The 25,614-nt window shown below is 50.7% G+C and overlaps 2 protein-coding genes across 2 annotated transcripts; both read left to right on the top strand.

Moving 5' to 3' along the window:
* The first annotated feature begins 1,582 nt into the window (after positions 1-1,582).
* On the top strand, positions 1,583-3,915 carry LOC144105588 (heat shock protein 68-like). The gene has a single exon (XM_077638707.1). The coding sequence runs from the start codon at positions 1,704-1,706 to the stop codon at positions 3,624-3,626; it is 1,923 nt and encodes a 640-aa protein (XP_077494833.1). The 5' UTR covers positions 1,583-1,703; the 3' UTR covers positions 3,627-3,915.
* Positions 3,916-14,095: 10,180 nt separating this feature from the next.
* Positions 14,096-16,421, top strand: LOC144105586 (heat shock protein 68-like). The gene has a single exon (XM_077638706.1). The coding sequence runs from the start codon at positions 14,220-14,222 to the stop codon at positions 16,140-16,142; it is 1,923 nt and encodes a 640-aa protein (XP_077494832.1). The 5' UTR covers positions 14,096-14,219; the 3' UTR covers positions 16,143-16,421.
* Positions 16,422-25,614: the final 9,193 nt, after the last annotated feature.

Genomic DNA, 25,614 nt, shown 5'->3' with positions numbered 1-25,614 from the left:
AAGGAATGGGCGGATATAAGAGTACACGCAGAAGCCACAGGCCAGGGAGGCGAGTTGAGAGAGGATGTGGTCGTGGCACACACCGTCGAAGGGCTTGCGGGCATCGACGGTTACAATTAAGTGCGCGAATTTGGGTGCGGGTAGGTGAGAGAAAGGAGTGCTGGAGGATCAGAAACATGTGCAGTGCATTGACGGGGCGTCGGAGGCAGACAAAAGAATGGGGGAAGAACCTCGAGAAAATTATAGATCCGAGTCAAGACCATTCACTCAGGTTCTTACCAGCGCACGACGTCCGGGAGATTTTGCGGAGGTTTGCCCGGCTTGTGAAGCATAGAAATGAGGGAAGAGGCCCAGGCCTCATTGAACGTCCGAAGGAGCACTTCTTCGGCGCGGACAGGAAGGTTACCAAGTGTTGTGTGTGTAATGGCGCCTTAACCGGGAGCCGATCAGGCAGCAATAGCAGCCAGAGCCGCTTCCAGCTCCCGGAGAGTGAACGGGTGGTCCAGATCGGGGTTCGGTCAGCCCGAGTAAGCCGGGTAGGAAGATGACACAAGGGGCAGGAGATATCGAGAGGCGAGCTGATCAAAAACATCGGAGGGAGTCCCCTGAGTGGGGGCTTTAGAGTGGGAGCAAGGGCAGGTAAAATACCATGTCCTGAGCTTGGCTCATCGCATCGTTGGGCGAAAAGCAGGGCTGAATGGGAATCGAACAATGGGTACTAAAACGTACTCATTACGATCACGGTTTTGCAAGAAAACATGACTTCAAAAGCTTCAAAGTAAACAGCAATCCCAATCTCTGTTCCACAAGCCGACGAGTAGTACACAACGATAAAAACGAGGCGAAATTCCGACTAGGTAGGTAGGCCTCTGACATTGCTGGCACATACCCACTGCGGGGGAGTGGCCAAGACACAGGCGATTAATTGCTGGGTACACGAAAGTTTTGACGGGAAAAGGAGTGGTAATAGTATGTAGGCTGATAGATTGGACGACGCAAGGACAGGGGTCCTGTTAAATTGGAGAACGGAGACGGGACAATGGCTTAATGTGCATAATAGTATACAATGCCTGTTAATGTTTCAATGTCGTAGTGACTGAGAGCGGAAAAAATAAACTAGAATGGGAGTCGCTGCGTTTGTTGGAGGAAATTTTGCACAGCAGAGCGCTCTAACCGACTGGGCGCGGCCATCTTCCTCAGCCTAGCTTGTTTTGATCCCGCAATTTCTCGAACGTTCTCGCGTGCTCTCGGATATGTCTACAAATGGCTGCGAAGGCCTTGGAGCGCAAAAAACCAAACTAGAATATTTAGTGCGCGCAAACTTTAGTGTCCAAAGAGTTGCTTAATTCACTTAGGCACGGTATTAAGGGCACAGTGCACCTCTGAAGCAAGAAAAGCGGCCCTACATCGCGGCATCAATTTTTTTTGTATTCTTTTTGCTCTTCGTTAGCCGAGAGCAGACGACGCGAGACCACTCTGGAGCTTTCCTACCGCCGACGACCAATCGCAGAGCAGGTCGCGTGACGTCAGTGACCCGCTTTGCTTCGATTGGTTGGCGCTGCTCGCGTAATTTCTGGGCGCTTCTAGAGAAGCGCGCGAATGGTATAAATGCCGCGCCGCGCAAAGCGTTCGACAGATTTCACTGAGTGCATCAAGCGAACGAGTGTTCTGAACGGAACGCAACTTTCACAAACACAATCATCATGCCTAGCCGAACAATGGGAGACGTGCCGGCAATCGGCATCGACCTAGGCACCACTTACTCTTGCGTGGGTGTGTTCCAGCACGGCCGCGTCGAGATCATCGCCAACGACCAGGGCAACCGGACGACGCCAAGCTACGTGGCCTTTACGGACACGGAGCGGCTGATCGGCGATGCAGCGAAGGCACAGGCGGCCATGAACCCGGAGAACACAGTGTTCGACGCCAAAAGGCTGATCGGACGCCGCTACGACGACCCTAAGATCCAGGACGACCTCCGGCACTGGCCCTTCAAGGTGGAAAGCGACGGAGGCAAACCCAAGATCAGCGTCGAGTTCAAGGGCGAGCGGAAACGCTTCAACCCAGAAGAGATCAGCGCCATGGTTCTGAGTAAGATGAAGGAGACGGCGGAGGCCTACCTGGGGAAGAAAGTGAGCGACGCCGTCATCACGGTGCCAGCCTACTTCAACGACTCGCAGAGGCAGGCCACCAAGGACGCCGGAGCCATCGCCGGCCTCAACGTGCTGCGCATCATCAACGAACCCACTGCCGCCGCTCTGGCCTACGGGCTGGACAAGAATCTGCGCGGCGAGAAGAACGTCCTCATCTTCGACCTGGGAGGCGGCACCTTCGACGTCTCCGTGCTGACCATCGACGAAGGCTCCATGTTCGAAGTGCGCTCAACGGCGGGAGACACCCACTTGGGAGGCGAGGACTTCGACAACCGAATGGTGGAGCACTTCGTGCAGGAGTTTAAGCGCAAGCACCGCAAGGACCTGCGGGTGAACCCGAGGGCGGTGAGGAGACTGCGTACGGCCTGCGAGCGCGCCAAGCGAACCTTGTCCAGCTCGGCCGAGGCGAGCATCGAGATCGACGCCCTGTTCGAAGGCATCGACTTCTACAGCAAGATTACCCGCGCCCGCTTCGAGGAGCTCTGCATGGACCTGTTCCGCAGCACCCTTGAGCCCGTGGAGCGCGCCCTGCGCGACGCCAAGATGGACAAGTCCCAGATCCACGACGTGGTGCTCGTGGGCGGCTCAACGCGCATCCCCAAGGTGCAGAAGCTGCTGCGAGACTTTTTCAACGGCAAGGAGCTGTCCATGGGCATCAACCCGGACGAGGCCGTGGCCTACGGAGCCGCGGTGCAGGCGGCCGTGCTGAGCGGCGACTCGAGCGACACGATCCGCGACGTGCTGCTGGTGGACGTGGCGCCGCTGTCGCTGGGCATCGAGACTGCGGGCGGAGTGATGACGCGCATCGTGGAGCGCAACTCGCGCATCCCCTGCAAGACCTCGCAGACGTTCACCACCAACGCGGACAACCAGCCGGCGGTCACCATCCAGGTGTACGAAGGAGAGCGCGCCCTGACCAAGGACAACCACCTGCTGGGCACGTTCAACCTCAACGGCATCCCGCCGGCGCCCCGCGGCGTGCCCCAGATCGAAGTGACCTTCGACCTGGACGCCAACGGCATCCTGCAGGTGTCGGCCCGGGACAGGAGCACGGGCAAGCAGGAGAGCATCCGCATCACCAACGACAAGGGCCGCCTCTCCAAGGAGGACATCGAGCGCATGCTGGCCGAAGCCGAGAGGTTCAAGCAGGAGGACGACGCACAGCGAGAGAGGGTGGCCGCTCGTAACTCCCTGGAATCTTATGTCTACGGGGTCAAGCAGGCCGCCGAAGAAGCCGGGGACAGGCTGACGTCCTCCGACAGGGAATCCGTGCTGTCCAAGTGCCGGGAGACCATCTCCTGGATCGACGCCAACAGCCTGGCCGAGAAGGACGAGTACGAGCACCGGCTCAGGGAGCTGCAGCAGGCCTGCATGCCCATCATGAGCAAGCTCCACCAGCAGCAGCAGCAGGGACCCAAGCATGCGTCGGCAGCTCCACACCATTCCGGACCCACGGTCGAAGAAGTGGACTGAGTTAGCCGCAGACTGTGATAGCTAGTCATTCACCCCTCATGTTAATTTATTGTCCATACCCTCATAGTCATGTAAATTATTTTTTCCACTTGTAGCGGCTGTTCAGTCAGTCGCTCTAATAAAGAGGTGCTTTTTTTTTTAAACGTGTGGCTTGTGTCTTACTGGTTTGGCGATGGGGGTGGCAAGTTCACCTTGACGCCAAACGCGCATTGCTTGCTCGGCGCAAGAGCAGAATTCGTGGCATGTTACCTTGCATAACCCCAGAAGCTAATTCAGACCGGGAGGAGAGGAACAGCGAGGTGCTGCATGGCGTCCTATGCATAAAGTTCTTCTCCTTGTCTGGACGCTCCTCCCTTCAGTTGTCCGAACGGTGATTTAATTGCATGACGTTGTTACATGTCAGTATAGGTCACATTGGGGTCATCCAGTCTTGCCCTACACTTCAGCAGTCGGTTTTCAGACTTATAAACGAGGGGTAACTGCATACCAATATGAGAACCATGACAAACTCATTTTACAGCTGCAGCTGCTTTTCTAGTGACCATAGAGCCCTTGAATGTGCTTCTGGTGACTAAAAGGTAAGTTGAAATGGGCTAATTAATGGCTGCTGGCTAAGAGCAGCGCAGGGCTTCATACAAGCGTTTCACTGCGGTACAGCAGTAGTGCATACCGTCAAATTGCTGTACGTGTAGCAGGAAGCATCTGAGCTCTCCATCTTGAAGGAGAATGCAGCATTTTGTTTGCTATGGAGGTTGGGGAAACAGCAGGTATGCTTCTATAAGCTTGCTACTGGCAACAGCGATTTGCATTGTTCCCCGTCTTTAAGCAGAATGTACAAAGTAAACTAAAAGGTTGCCGAATTGTTATGTTCAACTTTTCAGGCTGTTGTAAACGTCAGCCAGAAAAGTTAGGCGAGGCTCCAGATTTGCTCTCCTGTCCGTTTCATTACACTGCCTTTTCCAGTTGCCTGTGGTAGTGCATTTCTTCTGACCTGCTGTGACTTAATGAGGCTTCGTAAGACCCTAACAGTGCCTCGTATGTTGCACCGAGTTGAATGGAAAATGCGATCATTGCTAGATGTTTGCATTTTTCTTGAGGCCAGTGACTCAACTTTGTACAATTGCTCAAATGGATAATAATTAGGCTGCTTAACATAACGACGCAAGTGTGACAAGAGCAGAACATCTTTCAAAATGTTAACATACACAAAACCTGAACAACCAATCATTGGGTTCACTGCATTGAACACATATATGGCAGATGGCACGTGCCCAGCAGTATGTGGTGGTTTTTCTCAGAGCCCATAATTAGGGGCAGTAGTCATGACTAACTCTGGTTACTGGTAGCAAACACATTTCTGTCTCATAGTACAAGCCAGCTGATAAGGGGAGGAACTACTGGGACGACTGGTGTTAAGGACTTTGTTGTCAGCATTATCTGATAATTTTGACACTGTGTTTCTGCGTGCTCACAGTCTCTCACATTCCGTCAGTGCATATAAAAGAAGTCATTCATGAAAGCAATTGGTCATTTAGCACCTGGTAGTAATTGATTGTTTCCACATTAGACTGTTACCAAAAGTGCATGAATCGTCTGAATGCAGAGAGTTCACTGTGCTACGTGACTGGATGCACGGCCAGTATCTACACGACAGCTGGGAACTGCCGGTCTTCCATTTAATATAGGTCTGTTGTGGGCTAAAGACACTTGAATAAATATGAAACTTACAATCAGCTCCTCAACACTGTTCTCTTTGGGCAGTTGTGCAAGTGTGCACCTTTGCTTGCCAATGACATTTTCTCTGCCTCATTTTGGGTCCTGGAGGACTGAAGACTTTATTATGAAAGCTTCCCCGAATTGCGCTGATAGCAGCACGGGCACGACTGCAGCCCAGCATCCATGCACATGTGGCTACACACAGGCTCCTACGCTAACATTGTGTGTCATACAGTTTGGCACATAATCATCCAGCTATTCATCAACTTTGTGGGCCTGCCAACTTGATGCCAGGAGAAATTAACACGCCAAACTTGGGACAGCGTTTGAGCAGCACATGTTTAAATGTTCTTTGCTTCTTGAGTGTTGGCACGACCGTGTAAATGGATTTTAATTTTCATACCCACCGTTCTCCTCTGCCTGTCTAACTCATTGATCATCATTTGCAGTTCATCTCCTGAGTGACTACGCAAGGCAATGTCATGAGCAAACCGCAGATATCAGTTAGGCATTCTCCGTTAACTCTTATCCCCCCAAATGTTCCCAATCCAGGCCTCGGAATATCCCCTGCAAACAGGCGGTGAATAGCACTGGTGAGATCGTGTCCCCCTGCCTGACGCCTTTTTTTATTGGAATTTTACTGCTGACTTTACGGAGGACTACGGTAGCTGTGCAGATGCCATGGATCTCTTGCAGTATTTTGACGTAAGGCTTTTCTATACCCAGATTCCACAATGCCTGCACGACTGCTGAGGTTTCCACCGAGTCAAATGCTTTCTCGTAATCAATGAAGGCTATATACAGGGGTTTGCTATTGGTTTGTTCATAGAAGGTTATATTCTGTGCATTTCCCTATCACCTGACTGACAGTGCGAATATCATCTATTGTGGAATGTCCTTTACGAAAACCTGCCTGATCATTTGGTTGACTGAAGTCCAAGGTTGCCCTGACTCTATTAGCGATTAACTTAGTAAACAGCGTGTAGGCAACGGACAGTAAGCTGATCGGTCTATAATTTCTCAAGTCCATGGCCCTTCCTTCCTTATCAATTAAGATAATGTCATGGTTCTTCCAAGCTTCTGGCGCAGACAAGGTGATAAGGCACTGCCTATACAGGGTTGCTTGTTTTTCTAGCACAATCTCCCCCGAGTCCATCAAGAGGTCTGCTGTTACCTGATCCTCATCAGCTGCTTTTCCCCTTTGCACTGCTCCTACGCCTTTCTTTACTTCCTCCTTCATTACCGACGGGATGACACATTTCTGTGCGCCACTGCCTCTCTCAATAACGTTCTGATCACTTTGGCTCCTGCGCAGATTTGTGAAGAACTCTGCGGCTACTTTAACAATCTTATCCATGTTGCTAGTGACATTGCCCTCCTGGTCTTTTAATGCATATATCTGGTTTTTACCTATGCCTAGTTTCCTCTTCAGCGCTTTTAGTCCACCTGCGTTCCTTGGAGCATGCACGATTCTCTGCATATTAAGCTTTCTTATGTCAGCTAACTTGCACTTATCTATTTAACTTCCCTAGCTCTGCTAGCCCTGCTCTGTCTGTAGGGTTAAATGCCCTCATGCTTTGGTGTTTCGTTATCAGATCGTTCGTCTCCTGAAATAGCTGCCCGGTATCTTGCCTGCGTATACTTAGGGCACGGCAGTGCCAGCTTCTCCGGATCATGAGAAGGAAATAACTAGAAGGATAAGAATGGAGTGGAGCGCATATGACAAGTTCCCTCGTATCACGACTGGCAGTTTGCCGAAATCACTGACGAGAAAAGTATACAACAGCTGTACTTTGCCGGTGCTCACCTATATATGGGGCAGAAACGCGGAGACTAAGGAAAAAGGTTTCGGCTTAAGTTGAGGACAATGCAGCGAGCTATGAAAAGAAAAATGATGGTGTGACATTAAGACACCGGAAGCAGGCGGAGTGGGTGAGGGAACAAACGCGGGCTAATGACATCCTAGTCGAAATCAAGAGCTAGAAATGGGCTTAGGCAGGGAATGTAATGCAAAGGCAAGATAACCGCTGGTCCTTAAGGGTAACGGAGTGGACTCCAAGAGAAGGCAAACGTAGCAGGGGGCCGCAGAAGGTAAGGTGGGCGGGTGAGATTAAGAAGTTTGCGGAGATACGGTGGGCGCAGCTGGGAAAGGACAGCGTTAACTGGAGGGACATGGGAGACGCCTTTACCCTGCAGTGGGCGTAGACCGGCTGACGATGGTGGTGGGTACTGCATGTGTCAACGCTCCTTCACATTCTTCAGCAGTGAGCAAACAACAGGTGAGAAGCAGTGGGGATCACAGGATTACTAATGATCGACTTAGGGCTTTTGAGTGAGTGAGGGCAGTTTTTATGGGTACTCTGCAGTAGACTGTCTTTAACCACCCAACGGACTCGGAGGAGCCACATTCGTCATTTCTGGGTCATGGGGAGTCCAAGCTGCAGTGTGTTTTCTGGCACACTTTGTCCCGTTTAATTCGACTGCGGCTCGATCGGCCAAAGAAGTTTCTTAATTACAACCCGAATGACGTCAGCACGGGTACTAAATGGGTACCATATTTAAAAAAAATATGTACTGTAGACACCAATTTTTGGCTTCCATGTTTTGTTTTTTCAAATAACGTGATTCGCATTAGCATGCACGGACCAGCCATATTGGCCTATGATAGTTAAATAATTTACAATTCAATTTCCTTATTCCATCTCGTTTTCGAATTGATCTACGAATGATGGCTTTGACGTGTACTTGGGATTTTTCGTTTCTGGATTAAACACGATTTCTACCCAAAAATAGGTCCCATAGGAATCTTAGTTTCCATGTGGACATAACTGAAGACACCGCAAGAACATTAGCCGACATCTTGTACGCACATGCAGGGTGGCATTTTCAGTCAAACTTTTAAACTTCTTACAAAGCTTTTTAATTATGACGGCGGTTAATTCGAGCCCAAGTTCAAACGGTATGTTTTGGAAGCAGGAAGCAAAAGCGCGGATGCCAACCGACCGTCTCATTGCCACCACTGTGTCTAGTGCTACCCAGGCTAAAGGCCACCTGCTCTTATAGCCTCTTCTGCATTTAAAATGATTGCATTTCCACTGAAAGAACGGGTTTGCAGTGCACAAACAAAAGCAAAATAGAAAGCTGCTTCAGAGACGCATCCGTGCGATGGAGTACATGATAATGTGCTCTGCAGAATGATTGTGATAGACAAGAAAAAAAAAAAAAAATCAGATTTTACAGAAGGTTTGCTAAACAACCTGCTTTCCATATTATTCGCAAAGCAAAGAGCAAAAAAATGTAAAGCATTTTAGATGCCAGACAAAAACGAATGCTCACAGCAACTTGTCCTTTGAAAAATATGACCCAATAAAACCCGACCTATGGAACATTTCGCCACCTAAATTTGTTGATGGTGACCGAATTTGTGGTCTCCAAATGTCAACCAATATTTACTCCCCGAATTCCGGAAAGAATAAATTCCGACCACTGCAATATGATCGCCGATACATAGTTTTAATCCACTAGAACACTGAAGCCAGCCTGCTTCACGAGCTGGAATGACAACAAGCAATGTGTAAGCAATTGCACTGCAGTTTTTTTTTCGTTCCCCAAATGAGAAAAACATCAGCTACATGTCAAAGAGATTGCTTGGCTGATGAAACTGAAACAGCATCACGGAGAAATTCAGTTACACATTCTTTAGTGGTTGCAAGCGAACAGCACACGGCGATCCAAATATTCTAATGTCCAACGCATGATTTGAAAGAAGAAAGCGCGCAACCAGTATTCAGAGGTTACAGTCCTTTAATAGAAACTTGACCGGGCATGGTGAACTGGTGAACGTGTTCTTATTTAGAAGCTCAGCTAATTATTTAGAAGTAGCTAAAATATTAAAAAAAAGAAAATCGGTTTTGGAGGAAAGGAAATGGTGCTATTGTTGTCCCACATCTTGGCAGACACCGAATGGATGGGGCAGGCAAGTTAAGAAAGAAAGGGAGCTGGGAGTGAAAGAAGAAAGAAAGGAAGAGGTTATTCACTTTCCCAAATTCCACAATTTTTATTGATGAACTTTTGAGTCTGGATGGATTTTTCTCCTCTTTGGATGTGCTCCAAACTCTGGCCAATCCCTCACCGTGGCTATGTGCCCCTGCTTCAGAGCCAACAACACCTGCCAACCATGCAGAGGTCACAGAAGGCTCTTCCGTGAACCACCAGCACGTGTGGGGACATGGGGCTCTTATGTTATTGCATAATAGTTTTCAAATCGCCTTGCATGTGACATCAAATTATCTTCATCCAGCTTTTCTAACACAGTCGGAATTTCTTCAGTGATATGAAGGCTGTACGCATGTTTGTCCAATGTACATCATATAGAGCCCTCAAATCTGACCAGTGAGCAATCGTCACTGGAAAGGCTAAAGCCTACAATAAATGGTTGGCTACAATTGGCCTTTTCCTGGACCGCTAAGTAAGTGTCTACTTGGAAGCCTCTCCTGTGTAGAGGCGATCTTATTGCCGGCTGAAACATAAGGTTGCATGAGAAGATACAGGCACCAAGAGTCAGTCGGTAATGAAATGGACGCTGCACAGGAGGAGCTTGCAAGGAAACATTTACACTGCGGTCCAGAAAAACACCAATTGTAGCCAACCGTTTATTGTAGGCTTTAGCCTTTCCAGTGACAATTGTTCACTGGTCACACTGGAGGACATCTATAAAACGTATGTTGCATAGATCTGTACAGGCCTCATGTCACCGAAGAAATTCCTACTGTGTTAGACAAACAGGATGAGCCTAATTGAATGCCACGTGCATGGCCAATTGCAAATTATTATTAGACAGCATAAGCGCCCCATGCCACCACACCCGCCGGTGGTGCCACACTTTTCCAGCTGCAGGTTGGTTCATGTAAGAGCCAGATGCGACCTACTACGGTTGGCAGGTGGGAAATAGGAGCGAGGAAGATCCCCTCTCCTATTCTGGGGTTGAGGCTGGAAAGTGGCTACCATGGTATGGACCCTGTCAACATGCCGCCGAAGTTGGTACACAAAACAGCCAGCTGCGACCCGCCACCTGCCACGCATGGCAGGTGGTAAAGCGTAGAGGATGTAATCCCCCTCCCCACTTACAAAAAAGAGAGGACATCAAATTTTACTGTATGAATTGCGCAAGACGCACATGTATAATAAATTGGGGGCGTCTTCAACTACAGCACGGTTAATCAGAATGATCCTGCAATATTTCGCTGGCGTGCGCCCTTGCCCCTGCCTTGGAGCTCAGAAGTAAAAGGAGGGTGGGCTATGTGGATTAAACGGTTTTGTTTTGTGGAAAGCACGCTGATTTTTTACCAGAAATATCCTAATGACGGCTGTTAAAATAGTAGTAGTAGTACTAGTACACCTTTATCCGGCCATAATTTGCAGGCCGAGAATGTCAACCGCCGTGAAGACCAGCCGTCGCTGATCATCTTCCCCGTTAGCGCCACGCCTGTCAAGCCAGGCGGTGATGGATGGAGAAGGGCGGGGATAGGAACCTGAATGCTGAGCAGCTGCGCAATAGATGGGGCAATGGGCCAAGTCCGCATGGGTAGAGAAGCAGTTGGGACAGGAAGGGTCCGATCGACGACGATGAAGGGGGAGGTGGGAGTGGGTGATGACTGCTTCCATTTGGATGCGTAGGAGGCGGCGAGCCTTCAGCACGATGAGTGAAGAACGAGGGCGAGGGTAAAGGCGTTTGTCGAGCCGGAGCTCGTGGTAGACCTCCTTTATGGTGCGGCGCAGGGAGAATCTTGCACCGTCCTCCGAGGCCTCAGGCCGGGGATCAATGGCGCCCGGTAAAGAGCGTCGCAGGCGAGCTGATGGGCCAGCTAATCGCCGTCAATCCCTGAATGGCCAGGGACACGGCGGAGGAAAACGACGGAAGAGTGCAGTGCGGAGACCGCTCGTTCAACCATCTGTTGGAGTGGGTAGGGTGCGGTTTTGTACGTGGTAGACCGCGGCTTGAGAATCAGAATAGACTGTGCACTCTGAGAGAGAGGCAAGCAGGGCAAATGACTGCAGGGCATGCGCGACGGCGAGGACCTCGAGAGACAGTGGGTCCGGAGGGCGCAGGTGCGGCACGCTGGTGTGGGTTAAAGTTGCGGGAAGGTGGGGAGGTACAGGGCGCAGCCGCAGGAATCTGCAGGAGCTGGAAAGAGGCATCCCTGTAGGCCACACACTGAGTATCAAAGACAAGGGAATGGTGCTGCGCGGCTGCGTGACGACGGCGGGCGTGCAGGACGGGGAATATGTTGGTCGTGAGGGGGAGAATAAGAAGATTGGGAGCCGGACTGGAGATAAGAGTGGCAAAGGTTGCAGAGGTGGAAATGGGAATGAGAGAGCCACCCGCCTGAGCCAATAACCACCGACGGGTAAGGGAAACCTGGGCAAGCTTCGAGTCACGGCGTACAGTGAGAACAGAATGTAGAGGGTGGAAGAGGCCCGCGGCAAAGAGCTTAGCAGTGGAGGTAGTGATAAGGAGGTCGAAAGCTGCCTTGCAGAGGCCCAAAAGGGCAGTGTCAAGAGTGTTGAGTCTGAGTGAACGAAACGTAGCGTACAAAGTGCAAGACCTTGCTGAGGGCGAGCACATAGGCAATTTGGCACGCATGACCCTCGTGCGGACCTAAGCGCCGAGTGACCGCGTGCCGCAGGAGGTGAGTTATCGAGTGGCAGGTGGTGGCAACGAGGTGAAGGATGTGCATATTCTTGGCCGCACGCAAACAGAACCCAGGAAACTTTTGCACTGGGTGACGACAGGAAGGGGAGAGCCAGAAAGATGGAGAGAGACAAAGTGGTTGTGCGAGCGGTGGTATGAGGAGTGGTTGAGAAGGGGCAGCTTGGATTTCTCCAGAGCAAGAGAGAGGCCAGCAGTAGTGAAAAAGGAGTCGATGAGATCGAGGTCACATTGCAGGGTGTCCTCTATGTGACCGGGAGAGCCAGACAAACACCAGGGAGTCATGTCGTTGGCGTAAAAGATGTGGTGCAGGTTGGGAATTTTCGTGTAGCTGCGAGGTGAGAGGGGTCATAGCGAGACTGAAAAGGGTAGAAGAGAGAACAGCACCTTGAGGAGAGTCACGAGTGAGGTGGTGGGGGGTCGCGGAGATGGGTGTCTACTCGAAAGCGAGCCACTCGGTTGGCAAGGAATGGGCGGATATAAGAGTACACGCAGAAGCCACAGGCCAGGGAGGCGAGTTGAGAGAGGATGTGGTCGTGGCACACACCGTCGAAGGGCTTGCGGGCATCGACGGTTACAATTAAGTGCGCGAATTTGGGTGCGGGTAGGTGAGAGAAAGGAGTGCTGGAGGATCAGAAACATGTGCAGTGCATTGACGGGGCGTCGGAGGCAGACAAAAGAATGGGGGAAGAACCTCGAGAAAATTATAGATCCGAGTCAAGACCATTCACTCAAGGTTCTTACCACCGCACGACGTCCGGGAGATTTTGCGGAGGTTTGCCCGGCTTGTGAAGCATAGAAATGAGGGAAGAGGCCCAGGCCTCATTGAACGTCCGAAGGAGCACTTCTTCGGCGCGGACAGGAAGGTTACCAAGTGTTGTGTGTGTAATGGCGCCTTAACCGGGAGCCGATCAGGCAGCAATAGCAGCCAGAGCCGCTTCCAGCTCCCGGAGAGTGAACGGGTGGTCCAGATCGGGGTTCGGTCCGCCCGAGTAAGCCGGGTAGGAAGATGACACAAGGGGCAGGAGATATCGAGAGGCGAGCTGATCAAAAACATCGGAGGGAGTCCCCTGAGTGGGGGCTTTAGAGTGGGAGCAAGGGCAGGTAAAATACCATGTCCTGAGCTTGGCTCATCGCATCGTTGGGCGAAAAGCAGGGCTGAATGGGAATCGAACAATGGGTACTAAAACGTACTCATTACGATCACGGTTTTGCAAGAAAACATGACTTCAAAAGCTTCAAAGTAAACAGCAATCCCAATCTCTGTTCCACAAGCCGACGAGTAGTACACAACGATAAAAACGAGGCGAAATTCCGACTAGGTAGGTAGGCCTCTGACATTGCTGGCACATACCCACTGCGGGGGAGTGGCCAAGACACAGGCGATTAATTGCTGGGTACACGAAAGTTTTGACGGGAAAAGGAGTGGTAATAGTATGTAGGCTGATAGATTGGACGACGCAAGGACAGGGGTCCTGTTAAATTGGAGAACGGAGACGGGACAATGGCTTAATGTGCATAATAGTATACAATGCCTGTTAATGTTTCAATGTCGTAGTGACTGAAAGCGGAAAAAATAAACTAGAATGGGAGTCGCTGCGTTTGTTGGAGGAAATTTTGCACAGCAGAGCGCTCTAACCGACTGGGCGCGGCCATCTTCCTCAGCCTAGCTTGTTTTGATCCCGCAATTTCTCGAACGTTCTCGCGTGCTCTCGGATATGTCTACAAATGGCTGCGAAGGCCTTGGAGCGCAAAAAACCAAACTAGAATATTTAGTGCGCGCAAACTTTAGTGTCCAAAGAGTTGCTTAATTCACTTAGGCACGGTATTAAGGGCACAGTGCACCTCTGAAGCAAGAAAAGCGGCCCTACATCGCGGCATCAATTTTTTTTGTATTCTTTTTGCTCTTCGTTAGCCGAGAGCAGACGACGCGAGACCACTCTGGAGCTTTCCTACCGCCGACGACCAATCGCAGAGCAGGTCGCGTGACGTCAGTGACCCGCTTTGCTTCGATTGGTTGGCGCTGCTCGCGTAATTTCTGGGCGCTTCTAGAGAAGCGCGCGAATGGTATAAATGCCGCGCCGCGCAAAGCGTTCGACAGATTTCACTGAGTGCATCAAGCGAACGAGTGTTCTGAACGGAACGCAACTTTCACAAACACAATCATCATGCCTAGCCGAACAATGGGAGACGTGCCGGCAATCGGCATCGACCTAGGCACCACTTACTCTTGCGTGGGTGTGTTCCAGCACGGCCGCGTCGAGATCATCGCCAACGACCAGGGCAACCGGACGACGCCAAGCTACGTGGCCTTTACGGACACGGAGCGGCTGATCGGCGATGCAGCGAAGGCACAGGCGGCCATGAACCCGGAGAACACAGTGTTCGACGCCAAAAGGCTGATCGGACGCCGCTACGACGACCCTAAGATCCAGGACGACCTCCGGCACTGGCCCTTCAAGGTGGAAAGCGACGGAGGCAAACCCAAGATCAGCGTCGAGTTCAAGGGCGAGCGGAAACGCTTCAACCCAGAAGAGATCAGCGCCATGGTTCTGAGTAAGATGAAGGAGACGGCGGAGGCCTACCTGGGGAAGAAAGTGAGCGACGCCGTCATCACGGTGCCAGCCTACTTCAACGACTCGCAGAGGCAGGCCACCAAGGACGCCGGAGCCATCGCCGGCCTCAACGTGCTGCGCATCATCAACGAACCCACTGCCGCCGCTCTGGCCTACGGGCTGGACAAGAACCTGCGCGGCGAGAAGAACGTCCTCATCTTCGACCTGGGAGGCGGCACCTTCGACGTCTCCGTGCTGACCATCGACGAAGGCTCCATGTTCGAAGTGCGCTCAACGGCGGGAGACACCCACTTGGGAGGCGAGGACTTCGACAACCGAATGGTGGAGCACTTCGTGCAGGAGTTTAAGCGCAAGCACCGCAAGGACCTGCGGGTGAACCCGAGGGCGGTGAGGAGACTGCGTACGGCCTGCGAGCGCGCCAAGCGAACCTTGTCCAGCTCGGCCGAGGCGAGCATCGAGATCGACGCCCTGTTCGAAGGCATCGACTTCTACAGCAAGATTACCCGCGCCCGCTTCGAGGAGCTCTGCATGGACCTGTTCCGCAGCACCCTTGAGCCCGTGGAGCGCGCCCTGCGCGACGCCAAGATGGACAAGTCCCAGATCCACGACGTGGTGCTCGTGGGCGGCTCAACGCGCATCCCCAAGGTGCAGAAGCTGCTGCGAGACTTTTTCAACGGCAAGGAGCTGTCCATGGGCATCAACCCGGACGAGGCCGTGGCCTACGGAGCCGCGGTGCAGGCGGCCGTGCTGAGCGGCGACTCGAGCGACACGATCCGCGACGTGCTGCTGGTGGACGTGGCGCCGCTGTCGCTGGGCATCGAGACTGCGGGCGGAGTGATGACGCGCATCGTGGAGCGCAACTCGCGCATCCCCTGCAAGACCTCGCAGACGTTCACCACCTACGCGGACAACCAGCCGGCGGTCACCATCCAGGTGTACGAAGGAGAGCGCGCCCTGACCAAGGACAACCACCTGCTGGGCACGTTCAACCTCAACGGCATCCCGCCGGCGCCCCGCGGCGTGCCCCAGATCGAAGTGACCTTCGACCTGGACGCCAACGGCATCCTGCAGGTGTCGGCCCGGGACAGGAGCACGGGCAAGCAGGAGAGCATCCGCATCACCAACGACAAGGGCCGCCTCTCCAAGGAGGACATCGAGCGCATGCTGGCCGAAGCCGAGAGGTTCAAGCAGGAGGACGACGCACAGCGAGAGAGGGTGGCCGCTCGTAACTCCCTGGAATCTTATGTCTACGGGGTCAAGCAGGCCGCCGAAGAAGCCGGGGACAGGCTGACGTCCTCCGACAGGGAATCCGTGCTGTCCAAGTGCCGGGAGACCATCTCCTGGATCGACGCCAACAGCCTGGCCGAGAAGGACGAGTACGAGCACCGGCTCAGGGAGCTGCAGCAGGCCTGCATGCCCATCATGAGCAAGCTCCACCAGCAGCAGCAGCAGGGACCCAAGCATGCGTCGGCAGCTCCACACCATTCCGGACCCACGGTCGAAGAAGTGGACTGAGTTAGCCGCAGACTGTGATAGCTAGTCATTCACCCCTCATGTTAATTTATTGTCCATACCCTCATAGTCATGTAAATTATTTTTTCCACTTGTAGCGGCTGTTCAGTCAGTCGCTCTAATAAAGAGGTGCTTTTTTTTTTAAACGTGTGGCTTGTGTCTTACTGGTTTGGCGATGGGGGTGGCAAGTTCACCTTGACGCCAAACGCGCATTGCTTGCTCGGCGCAAGAGCAGAATTCGTGGCATGTTACCTTGCATAACCCCAGAAGCTAATTCAGACCGGGAGGAGAGGAACAGCGAGGTGCTGCATGGCGTCCTATGCATAAAGTTCTTCTCCTTGTCTGGACGCTCCTCCCTTCAGTTGTCCGAACGGTGATTTAATTGCATGACGTTGTTACATGTCAGTATAGGTCACATTGGGGTCATCCAGTCTTGCCCTACACTTCAGCAGTCGGTTTTCAGACTTATAAACGAGGGGTAACTGCATACCAATATGAGAACCATGACAAACTCATTTTACAGCTGCAGCTGCTTTTCTAGTGACCATAGAGCCCTTGAATGTGCTTCTGGTGACTAAAAGGTAAGTTGAAATGGGCTAATTAATGGCTGCTGGCTAAGAGCAGCGCAGGGCTTCATACAAGCGTTTCACTGCGGTACAGCAGTAGTGCATACCGTCAAATTGCTGTACGTGTAGCAGGAAGCATCTGAGCTCTCCATCTTGAAGGAGAATGCAGCATTTTGTTTGCTATGGAGGTTGGGGAAACAGCAGGTATGCTTCTATAAGCTTGCTACTGGCAACAGCGATTTGCATTGTTCCCCGTCTTTAAGCAGAATGTACAAAGTAAACTAAAAGGTTGCCGAATTGCTATGTTCAACTTTTCAGGCTGTTGTAAACGTCAGCCAGAAAAGTTAGGCGAGGCTCCAGATTTGCTCTCCTGTCCGTTTCATTACACTGCCTTTTCCAGTTGCCTGTGGTAGTGCATTTCTTCTGACCTGCTGTGACTTAATGAGGCTTCGTAAGACCCTAACAGTGCCTCGTATGTTGCACCGAGTTGAATGGAAAATGCGATCATTGCTAGATGTTTGCATTTTTCTTGAGGTCAGTGACTCAACTTTGTACAATTGCTCAAATGGATAATAATTAGGCTGCTTAACATAACGACGCAAGTGTGACAAGAGCAGAACATCTTTCAAAATGTTAACATACACAAAACCTGAACAACCAATCATTGGGTTCACTGCATTGAACACATATATGGCAGATGGCACGCGCCCAGCAGTATGTGGTGGTTTTTCTCAGAGCCCATAATTAGGGGCAGTAGTCATGACTAACTCTGGTTACTGGTAGCAAACACATTTCTGTCTCATAGTACAAGCCAGCTGATAAGGGGAGGAACTACTGGGACGACTGGTGTTAAGGACTTTGTTGCCAGCATTATCTGATAATTTTGACACTGTGTTTCTGCGTGCTCACAGTCTCTCACATTCCGTCAGTGCATATAAAAGAAGTCATTCATGAAAGCAATTGGTCATTTAGCACCTGGTAGTAATTGATTGTTTCCACATTAGACTATTACCAAAAGTGCATGAATCGTCTGAACGCAGAGAGTTCACTGTGCTACGTGACTGGATGCACGGCCAGTATCTACACGACAGCTGGGAACTGCCGGTCTTCCATTTAATATAGGTCTGTTGTGGGCTAAAGACACTTGAATAAATATGAAACTTACAATCAGCTCCTCAACACTGTTCTCTTTGGGCAGTTGTGCAAGTGTGCACCTTTGCTTGCCAATGACATTTTCTCTGCCTCATTTTGGGTCCTGGAGGACTGAAGACTTTATTATGAAAGCTTCCCCGAATTGCGCTGATAGCAGCATGGGCACGACTGCAGCCCAGCATCCATGCACATGTGGCTACACACAGGCTCCTACGCTAACATTGTGTGTCATACAGTTTGGCACATAATCATCCAGCTATTCATCAACTTTGTGGGCCTGCCAACTTGATGCCAGGAAAAATTAACATGCCAAACTTGGGACAGCGTTTGAGCAGCACATGTTTAAATGTTCTTTGCTTCTTGAGTGTTGGCACGACCGTGTAAATGGATTTTAATTTTCATACCCACCGTTTTCCTCTGCCTGTCTAACTCATTGATCATCATTTGCAGTTCATCTCCTGAGTGACTACGCAAGGCAATGTCATGAGCAAACCGCAGATATCAGTTAGGCATTCTCCGTTAACTCTTATCCCCCCAAATGTTCCCAATCCAGGCCTCGGAATATCCCCTGCAAACAGGCGGTGAATAGCACTGGTGAGATCGTGTCCCCCTGCCTGACGCCTTTCTTTATTGGAATTTTACTGCTGACTTTACGGAGGACTACGGTAGCTGTGCAGATGCCATGGATCTCTTCCAGTATTTTGACGTAAGGCTTTTCTACACCCAGATTCCACAATGCCTGCACGACTGCTGAGGTTTCCACCGAGTCAAATGCTTTCTCGTAATCAATGAAGGCTATATACAGGGGTTTGCTATTGGTTTGTTCATAGAAGGTTATATTCTGTGCATTTCCCTATCACCTGACTGACAGTGCGAATATCATCTATTGTGGAATGTCCTTTACGAAAACCTGCCTGATCATTTGGTTGACTGAAGTCCAAGGTTTCCTTGACTCTATTAGCGATTAACTTAGTAAACAGCGTGTAGGCAACGGACAGTAAGCTGATCGGTCTATAATTTCTCCAAGTCCATGGCCTTTCCTTCCTTATCAATTAGGATAATGTCATGGTTCTTCCAAGCTTCTGGCGCAGACAAGGTGATAGGGCATTGCCTATACAGGGTTGCTTGTTTTTCTAGCACAATCTCCCCCGAGTCCATCAAGAGGTCTGCTGTTACCTGATCCTCATCAGCTTCTTTTCCCCTTTGCACTGCTCCTACGCCTTTCTTTACTTCCTCCTTCATTACCGACGGGATGACACATTTCTGTGCGCCACTGCCTCTCTCAATAATGCTCTGATCACTTTGGCTCCTGCGCAGATTTGTGAAGAACTCTGCGGCTACTTTAACAATCTTATCCATGTTGCTAGTGACATTGCCCTCCTGGTCTTTTAATGCATACATCTGGTTTTTACCTATGCCTAGTTTCCTCTTCAGCGCTTTTAGTCCACCTGCGTTCCTTGGAGCATGCACGATTCTCTGCATATTAAGCTTTCTTATGTCAGCTACCTTGCACTTATCTATTTAACTTCCCTAGCTCTGCTAGCCCTGCTCTGTCTGTAGGGTTAAATGCCCTCATGCTTTGGTGTTTCGTTATCAGATCGTTCGTCTCCTGAAATAGCTGCCCGGTATCTTGCCTGCGTATACTTAGGGCACGGCAGTGCCAGCTTCTCCGGATCATGAGAAGGAAATAACTAGAAGGATAAGAATGGAGTGGAGCGCATATGACAAGTTCCCTCGGATCACGACTGGCAGTTTGCCGAAATCACTGACGAGAAAAGTATACAACAGCTGTACTTTGCCGGTGCTCACCTATATATGGGGCAGAAACGCGGAGACTAAGGAAAAAGGTTCGGCTTAAGTTGAGGACAATGCAGCGAGCTATGAAAAGAAAAATGATGGTGTGACATTAAGACACCGGAAGCAGGCGGAGTGGGTGAGGGAACAAACGCGGGCTAATGACATCCTAGTCGAAATCAAGAGCTAGAAATGGGCTTAGGCAGGGAATGTAATGCAAAGGCAAGATAACCGCTGGTCCTTAAGGGTAACGGAGTGGACTCCAAGAGAAGGCAAACGTAGCAGGGGGCCGCAGAAGGTAAGGTGGGCGGGTGAGATTAAGAAGTTTGCGGGGATACGGTGGGCGCAGCTGGGAAAGGACAGCGTTAACTGGAGGGACATGGGAGATGCCTTTACCCTGCAGTGGGCGTAGACCGGCTGACGATGGTGGTGGGTACTGCATGTGTCAACGCTCCTTCACATTCTTCAGCAGTGAGCAAACAACAGGTGAGAAGCAGTGGGGATCACAGGATTACTAATGATCGACTTAGGGCTTTTGAGTGAGTGAGGGCAGTTTTTATGGGTACTCTGCAGTAGACTGTCTTTAACCACCCAACGGACTCGGAGGAGCCACATTCGTCATTTCTGGGTCATGGGGAGTCCAAGCTGCAGTGTGTTTTCTGGCACACTTTGTCCCGTTTAATTCGACTGCGGCTCGATCGGCCAAAGAAGTTTCTTAATTACAACCCGAATGACGTCAGCACGGGTACTAAATGGGTACCATATTTAAAAAAAATATGTACTGTAGACACCAATTTTTGGCTTCCATGTTTTGTTTTTTCAAATAACGTGATTCGCATTAGCATGCACGGACCAGCCATATTGGCCTATGATAGTTAAATAATTTACAATTCAATTTCCTTATTCCATCTCGTTTTCGAATTGATCTACGAATGATGGCTTTGACGTGTACTTGGGATTTTTCGTTTCTGGATTAAACACGATTTCTACCTAAAAATAGGTCCCATAGGAATCTTAGTTTCCATGTGGACATAGCTGAAGACACCGCAAGAACATTAGCCGACATCTTGTACGCACATGCAGGGTGGCATTTTCAGTCAAACTTTTAAACTTCTTACAAAGCTTTTTAATTATGACGGCGGTTAATTCGAGCCCAAGTTCAAACGGTATGTTTTGGAAGCAGGAAGCAAAAGCGCGGATGCCAACCGACCGTCTCATTGCCACCACTGTGTCTAGTGCTACCCAGGCTAAAGGCCACCTGCTCTAATAGCCTCTTCTGCATTTAAAATGATTGCATTTCCACTGAAAGAACGGGTTTGCAGTGCACAAACAAAAGCAAAATAGAAAGCTGCTTCAGAGACGCATCCGTGCGATGGAGTACATGATAATGTGCTCTGCAGAATGATTGTGATAGACAAGAAAAAAAAAAAAATCAGATTTTACAGAAGGTTTGCTAACAACCTGCTTTCCATATTATTCGCAAAGCAAAGAGCGAAAAAATGTAAAGCATTTTAGATGCCAGACAAAAACGAATGCTCACAGCAACTTGTCCTTTGAAAAATATGACCCAATAAAACCCGACCTATGGAACATTTCGCCACCTAAATTTGTTGATGGTGACCGAATTTGTGGTCTCCAAATGTCAACCAATATTTACTCCCCGAATTCCGGAAAGAATAAATTCCGACCACTGCAATATGATCGCCGATACATAGTTTTAATCCACTAGAACACTGAAGCCAGCCTGCTTCACGAGCTGGAATGACAACAAGCAATGTGTAAGCAATTGCACTGCAGTTTTTTTTTCGTTCCCCAAATGAGAAAAACATCAGCTACATGTCAAAGAGATTGCTTGGCTGATGAAACTGAAACAGCATCACGGAGAAATTCAGTTACACATTCTTTAGTGGTTGCAAGCGAACAGCACACGGCGATCCAAATATTCTAATGTCCAACGCATGATTTGAAAGAAGAAAGCGCGCAACCAGTATTCAGAGGTTACAGTCCTTTAATAGAAACTTGACCGGGCATGGTGAACTGGTGAACGTGTTCTTATTTAGAAGCTCAGCTAATTATTTAGAAGTAGCTAAAATATTAAAAAAAAAGAAAATCGGTTTTGGAGGAAAGGAAATGGTGCTATTGTTGTCCCACATCTTGGCAGACACCGAATGGATGGGGCAGGCAAGTTAAGAAAGAAAGGGAGCTGGGAGTGAAAGAAGAAAGAAAGGAAGAGGTTATTCACTTTCCCAAATTCCACAATTTTTATCGATGAACTTTTGAGTCTGGATGGATTTTTCTCCTCTTTGGATGTGCTCCAAACTCTGGCCAATCCCTCACCGTGGCTATGTGCCCCTGCTTCAGAGCCAACAACACCTGCCAACCATGCAGAGGTCACAGAAGGCTCTTCCGTGAACCACCAGCACGTGTGGGGACATGGGGCTCTTATGTTATTGCATAATAGTTTTCAAATGGCCTTGCATGTGACATCAAATTATCTTCATCCAGCTTTTCTAACACAGTCGGAATTTCTTCAGTGATATGAAGGCTGTACGCATGTTTGTCCAATGTACATCATATAGAGCCCTCAAATCTGACCAGTGAGCAATCGTCACTGGAAAGGCTAAAGCCTACAATAAATGGTTGGCTACAATTGGCCTTTTCCTGGACCGCTAAGTAAGTGTCTACTTGGAAGCCTCTCCTGTGTAGAGGCGATCTTATTGCCGGCTGAAACATAAGGTTGCATGAGAAGATACAGGCACCAAGAGTCAGTCGGTAATGAAATGGACGCTGCACAGGAGGAGCTTGCAAGGAAACATTTACACTGCGGTCCAGAAAAACACCAATTGTAGCCAACCGTTTATTGTAGGCTTTAGCCTTTCCAGTGACAATTGTTCACTGGTCACATTGGAGGACATCTATAAAACGTATGTTGCATAGATCTGTACAGGCCTCATGTCACCGAAGAAATTCCTACTGTGTTAGACAAACAGGATGAGCCTAATTGAATGCCACGTGCATGGCCAATTGCAAATTATTATTAGACAGCATAAGCGCCCCATGCCACCACACCCGCCGGTGGTGCCACACTTTTCCAGCTGCAGGTTGGTTCATGTAAGAGCCAGATGCGACCTACTACGGTTGGCAGGTGGGAAATAGGAGCGAGGAAGATCCCCTCTCCTATTCTGGGGTTGAGGCTGGAAAGTGGCTACCATGGTATGGACCCTGTCAACATGCCGCCGAAGTTGGTACACAAAACAGCCAGCTGCGACCCGCCACCTGCCACGCATGGCAGGTGGTAAAGCGTAGAGGATGTAATCCCCCTCCCCACTTACAAAAAAGAGAGGACATCAAATTTTACTGTATGAATTGCGCAAGACGCACATGTATAATAAATTGGGGGCGTCTTCAACTACAGCACGGTTAATCAGAATGATCCTGCAATATTTCGCTGGCGTGCGCCCTTGCCCCTGCCTTGGAGCTCAGAAGTAAAAGGAGGGTGGGCTATGTGGATTAAACGGTTTTGTTTTGTGGAAAGCACGCTGATTTTTTACCAGAAATATCCTAATGACGGCTGTTAAAATAGTAGTAGTAGTACTAGTACACCTTTATCCGGCCATAATTTGCAGGCCGAGAATGTCAACCGCCGTGAAGACCAGCCGTCGCTGATCATCTTCCCCGTTAGCGCCACGCCTGTCAAGCCAGGCGGTGATGGATGGAGAAGGGCGGGGATAGGAACCTGAATGCTGAGCAGCTGCGCAATAGATGGGGCAATGGGCCAAGTCCGCATGGGTAGAGAAGCAGTTGGGACAGGAAGGGTCCGATCGACGACGATGAAGGGGGAGGTGGGAGTGGGTGATGACTGCTTCCATTTGGATGCGTAGGAGGCGGCGAGCCTTCAGCACGATGAGTGAAGAACGAGGGCGAGGGTAAAGGCGTTTGTCGAGCCGGAGCTCGTGGTAGACCTCCTTTATGGTGCGGCGCAGGGAGAATCTTGCACCGTCCTCCGAGGCCTCAGGCCGGGGATCAATGGCGCCCGGTAAAGAGCGTCGCAGGCGAGCTGATGGGCCAGCTAATCGCCGTCAATCCCTGAATGGCCAGGGACACGGCGGAGGAAAACGACGGAAGAGTACAGTGCGGAGACCGCTCGTTCAACCATCTGTTGGAGTGGGTAGGGTGCGGTTTTGTACGTGGTAGACCGCGGCTTGAGAATCAGAATAGACTGTGCACTCTGAGAGAGAGGCAAGCAGGGCAAATGACTGCAGGGCATGCGCGACGGCGAGGACCTCGAGAGACAGTGGGTCCGGAGGGCGCAGGTGCGGCACGCTGGTGTGGGTTAAAGTTGCGGGAAGGTGGGGAGGTACAGGGCGCAGCCGCAGGAATCTGCAGGAGCTGGAAAGAGGCATCCCTGTAGGCCACACACTGAGTATCAAAGACAAGGGAATGGTGCTGCGCGGCTGCGTGACGACGGCGGGCGTGCAGGACGGGGAATATGTTGGTCGTGAGGGGGAGAATAAGAAGATTGGGAGCCGGACTGGAGATAAGAGTGGCAAAGGTTGCAGAGGTGGAAATGGGAATGAGAGAGCCACCCGCCTGAGCCAATAACCACCGACGGGTAAGGGAAACCTGGGCAAGCTTCGAGTCACGGCGTACAGTGAGAACAGAATGTAGAGGGTGGAAGAGGCCCGCGGCAAAGAGCTTAGCAGTGGAGGTAGTGATAAGGAGGTCGAAAGCTGCCTTGCAGAGGCCCAAAAGGGCAGTGTCAAGAGTGTTGAGTCTGAGTGAACGAAACGTAGCGTACAAAGTGCAAGACCTTGTTGAGGGTGAGCACATAGGCAATTTGGCACGCATGACCCTCGTGCGGACCTAAGCGCCGAGTGACCGCGTGCCGCAGGAGGTGAGTTATCGAGTGGCAGGTGGTGGCAACGAGGTGAAGGATGTGCATATTCTTGGCCGCACGCAAACAGAACCCAGGAAACTTTTGCACTGGGTGACGACAGGAAGGGGAGAGCCAGAAAGATGGAGAGAGACAAAGTGGTTGTGCGAGCGGTGGTATGAGGAGTGGTTGAGAAGGGACAGCTTGGATTTCTCCAGAGCAAGAGAGAGGCCAGCAGTAGTGAAAAAGGAGTCGATGAGATCGAGGTCACATTGCAGGGTGTCCTCTATGTGACCGGGAGAGCCAGACAAACACCAGGGAGTCATGTCGTTGGCGTAAAAGATGTGGTGCAGGTTGGGAATTTTCGTGTAGCTGCGAGGTGAGAGGGGTCATAGCGAGACTGAAAAGGGTAGGAGAGAGAACAGCACCTTGAGGAGAGTCACGAGTGAGGTGGTGGGGGGTCGCGGAGATGGGTGTCTACTCGAAAGCGAGCCACTCGGTTGGCAAGGAATGGGCGGATATAAGAGTACACGCAGAAGCCACAGGCCAGGGAGGCGAGTTGAGAGAGGATGTGGTCGTGGCACACACCGTCGAAGGGCTTGCGGGCATCGACGGTTACAATTAAGTGCGCGAATTTGGGTGCGGGTAGGTGAGAGAAAGGAGTGCTGGAGGATCAGAAACATGTGCAGTGCATTGACGGGGCGTCGGAGGCAGACAAAAGAATGGGGGAAGAACCTCGAGAAAATTATAGATCCGAGTCAAGACCATTCACTCAAGGTTCTTACCAGCGCACGACGTCCGGGAGATTTTGCGGAGGTTTGCCCGGCTTGTGAAGCATAGAAATGAGGGAAGAGGCCCAGGCCTCATTGAACGTCCGAAGGAGCACTTCTTCGGCGCGGACAGGAAGGTTACCAAGTGTTGTGTGTGTAATGGCGCCTTAACCGGGAGCCGATCAGGCAGCAATAGCAGCCAGAGCCGCTTCCAGCTCCCGGAGAGTGAACGGGTGGTCCAGATCGGGGTTCGGTCAGCCCGAGTAAGCCGGGTAGGAAGATGACACAAGGGGCAGGAGATATCGAGAGGCGAGCTGATC

The sequence above is a fragment of the Amblyomma americanum genome, chromosome 9 (genome assembly GCF_052857255.1).
Source record: "Amblyomma americanum isolate KBUSLIRL-KWMA chromosome 9, ASM5285725v1, whole genome shotgun sequence".
NCBI lineage: Eukaryota > Metazoa > Arthropoda > Arachnida > Ixodida > Ixodidae > Amblyomma > Amblyomma americanum.
Note: the sequence above shows the minus strand (reverse complement) of the source record. Positions and strands in the feature narration are given on the sequence as shown.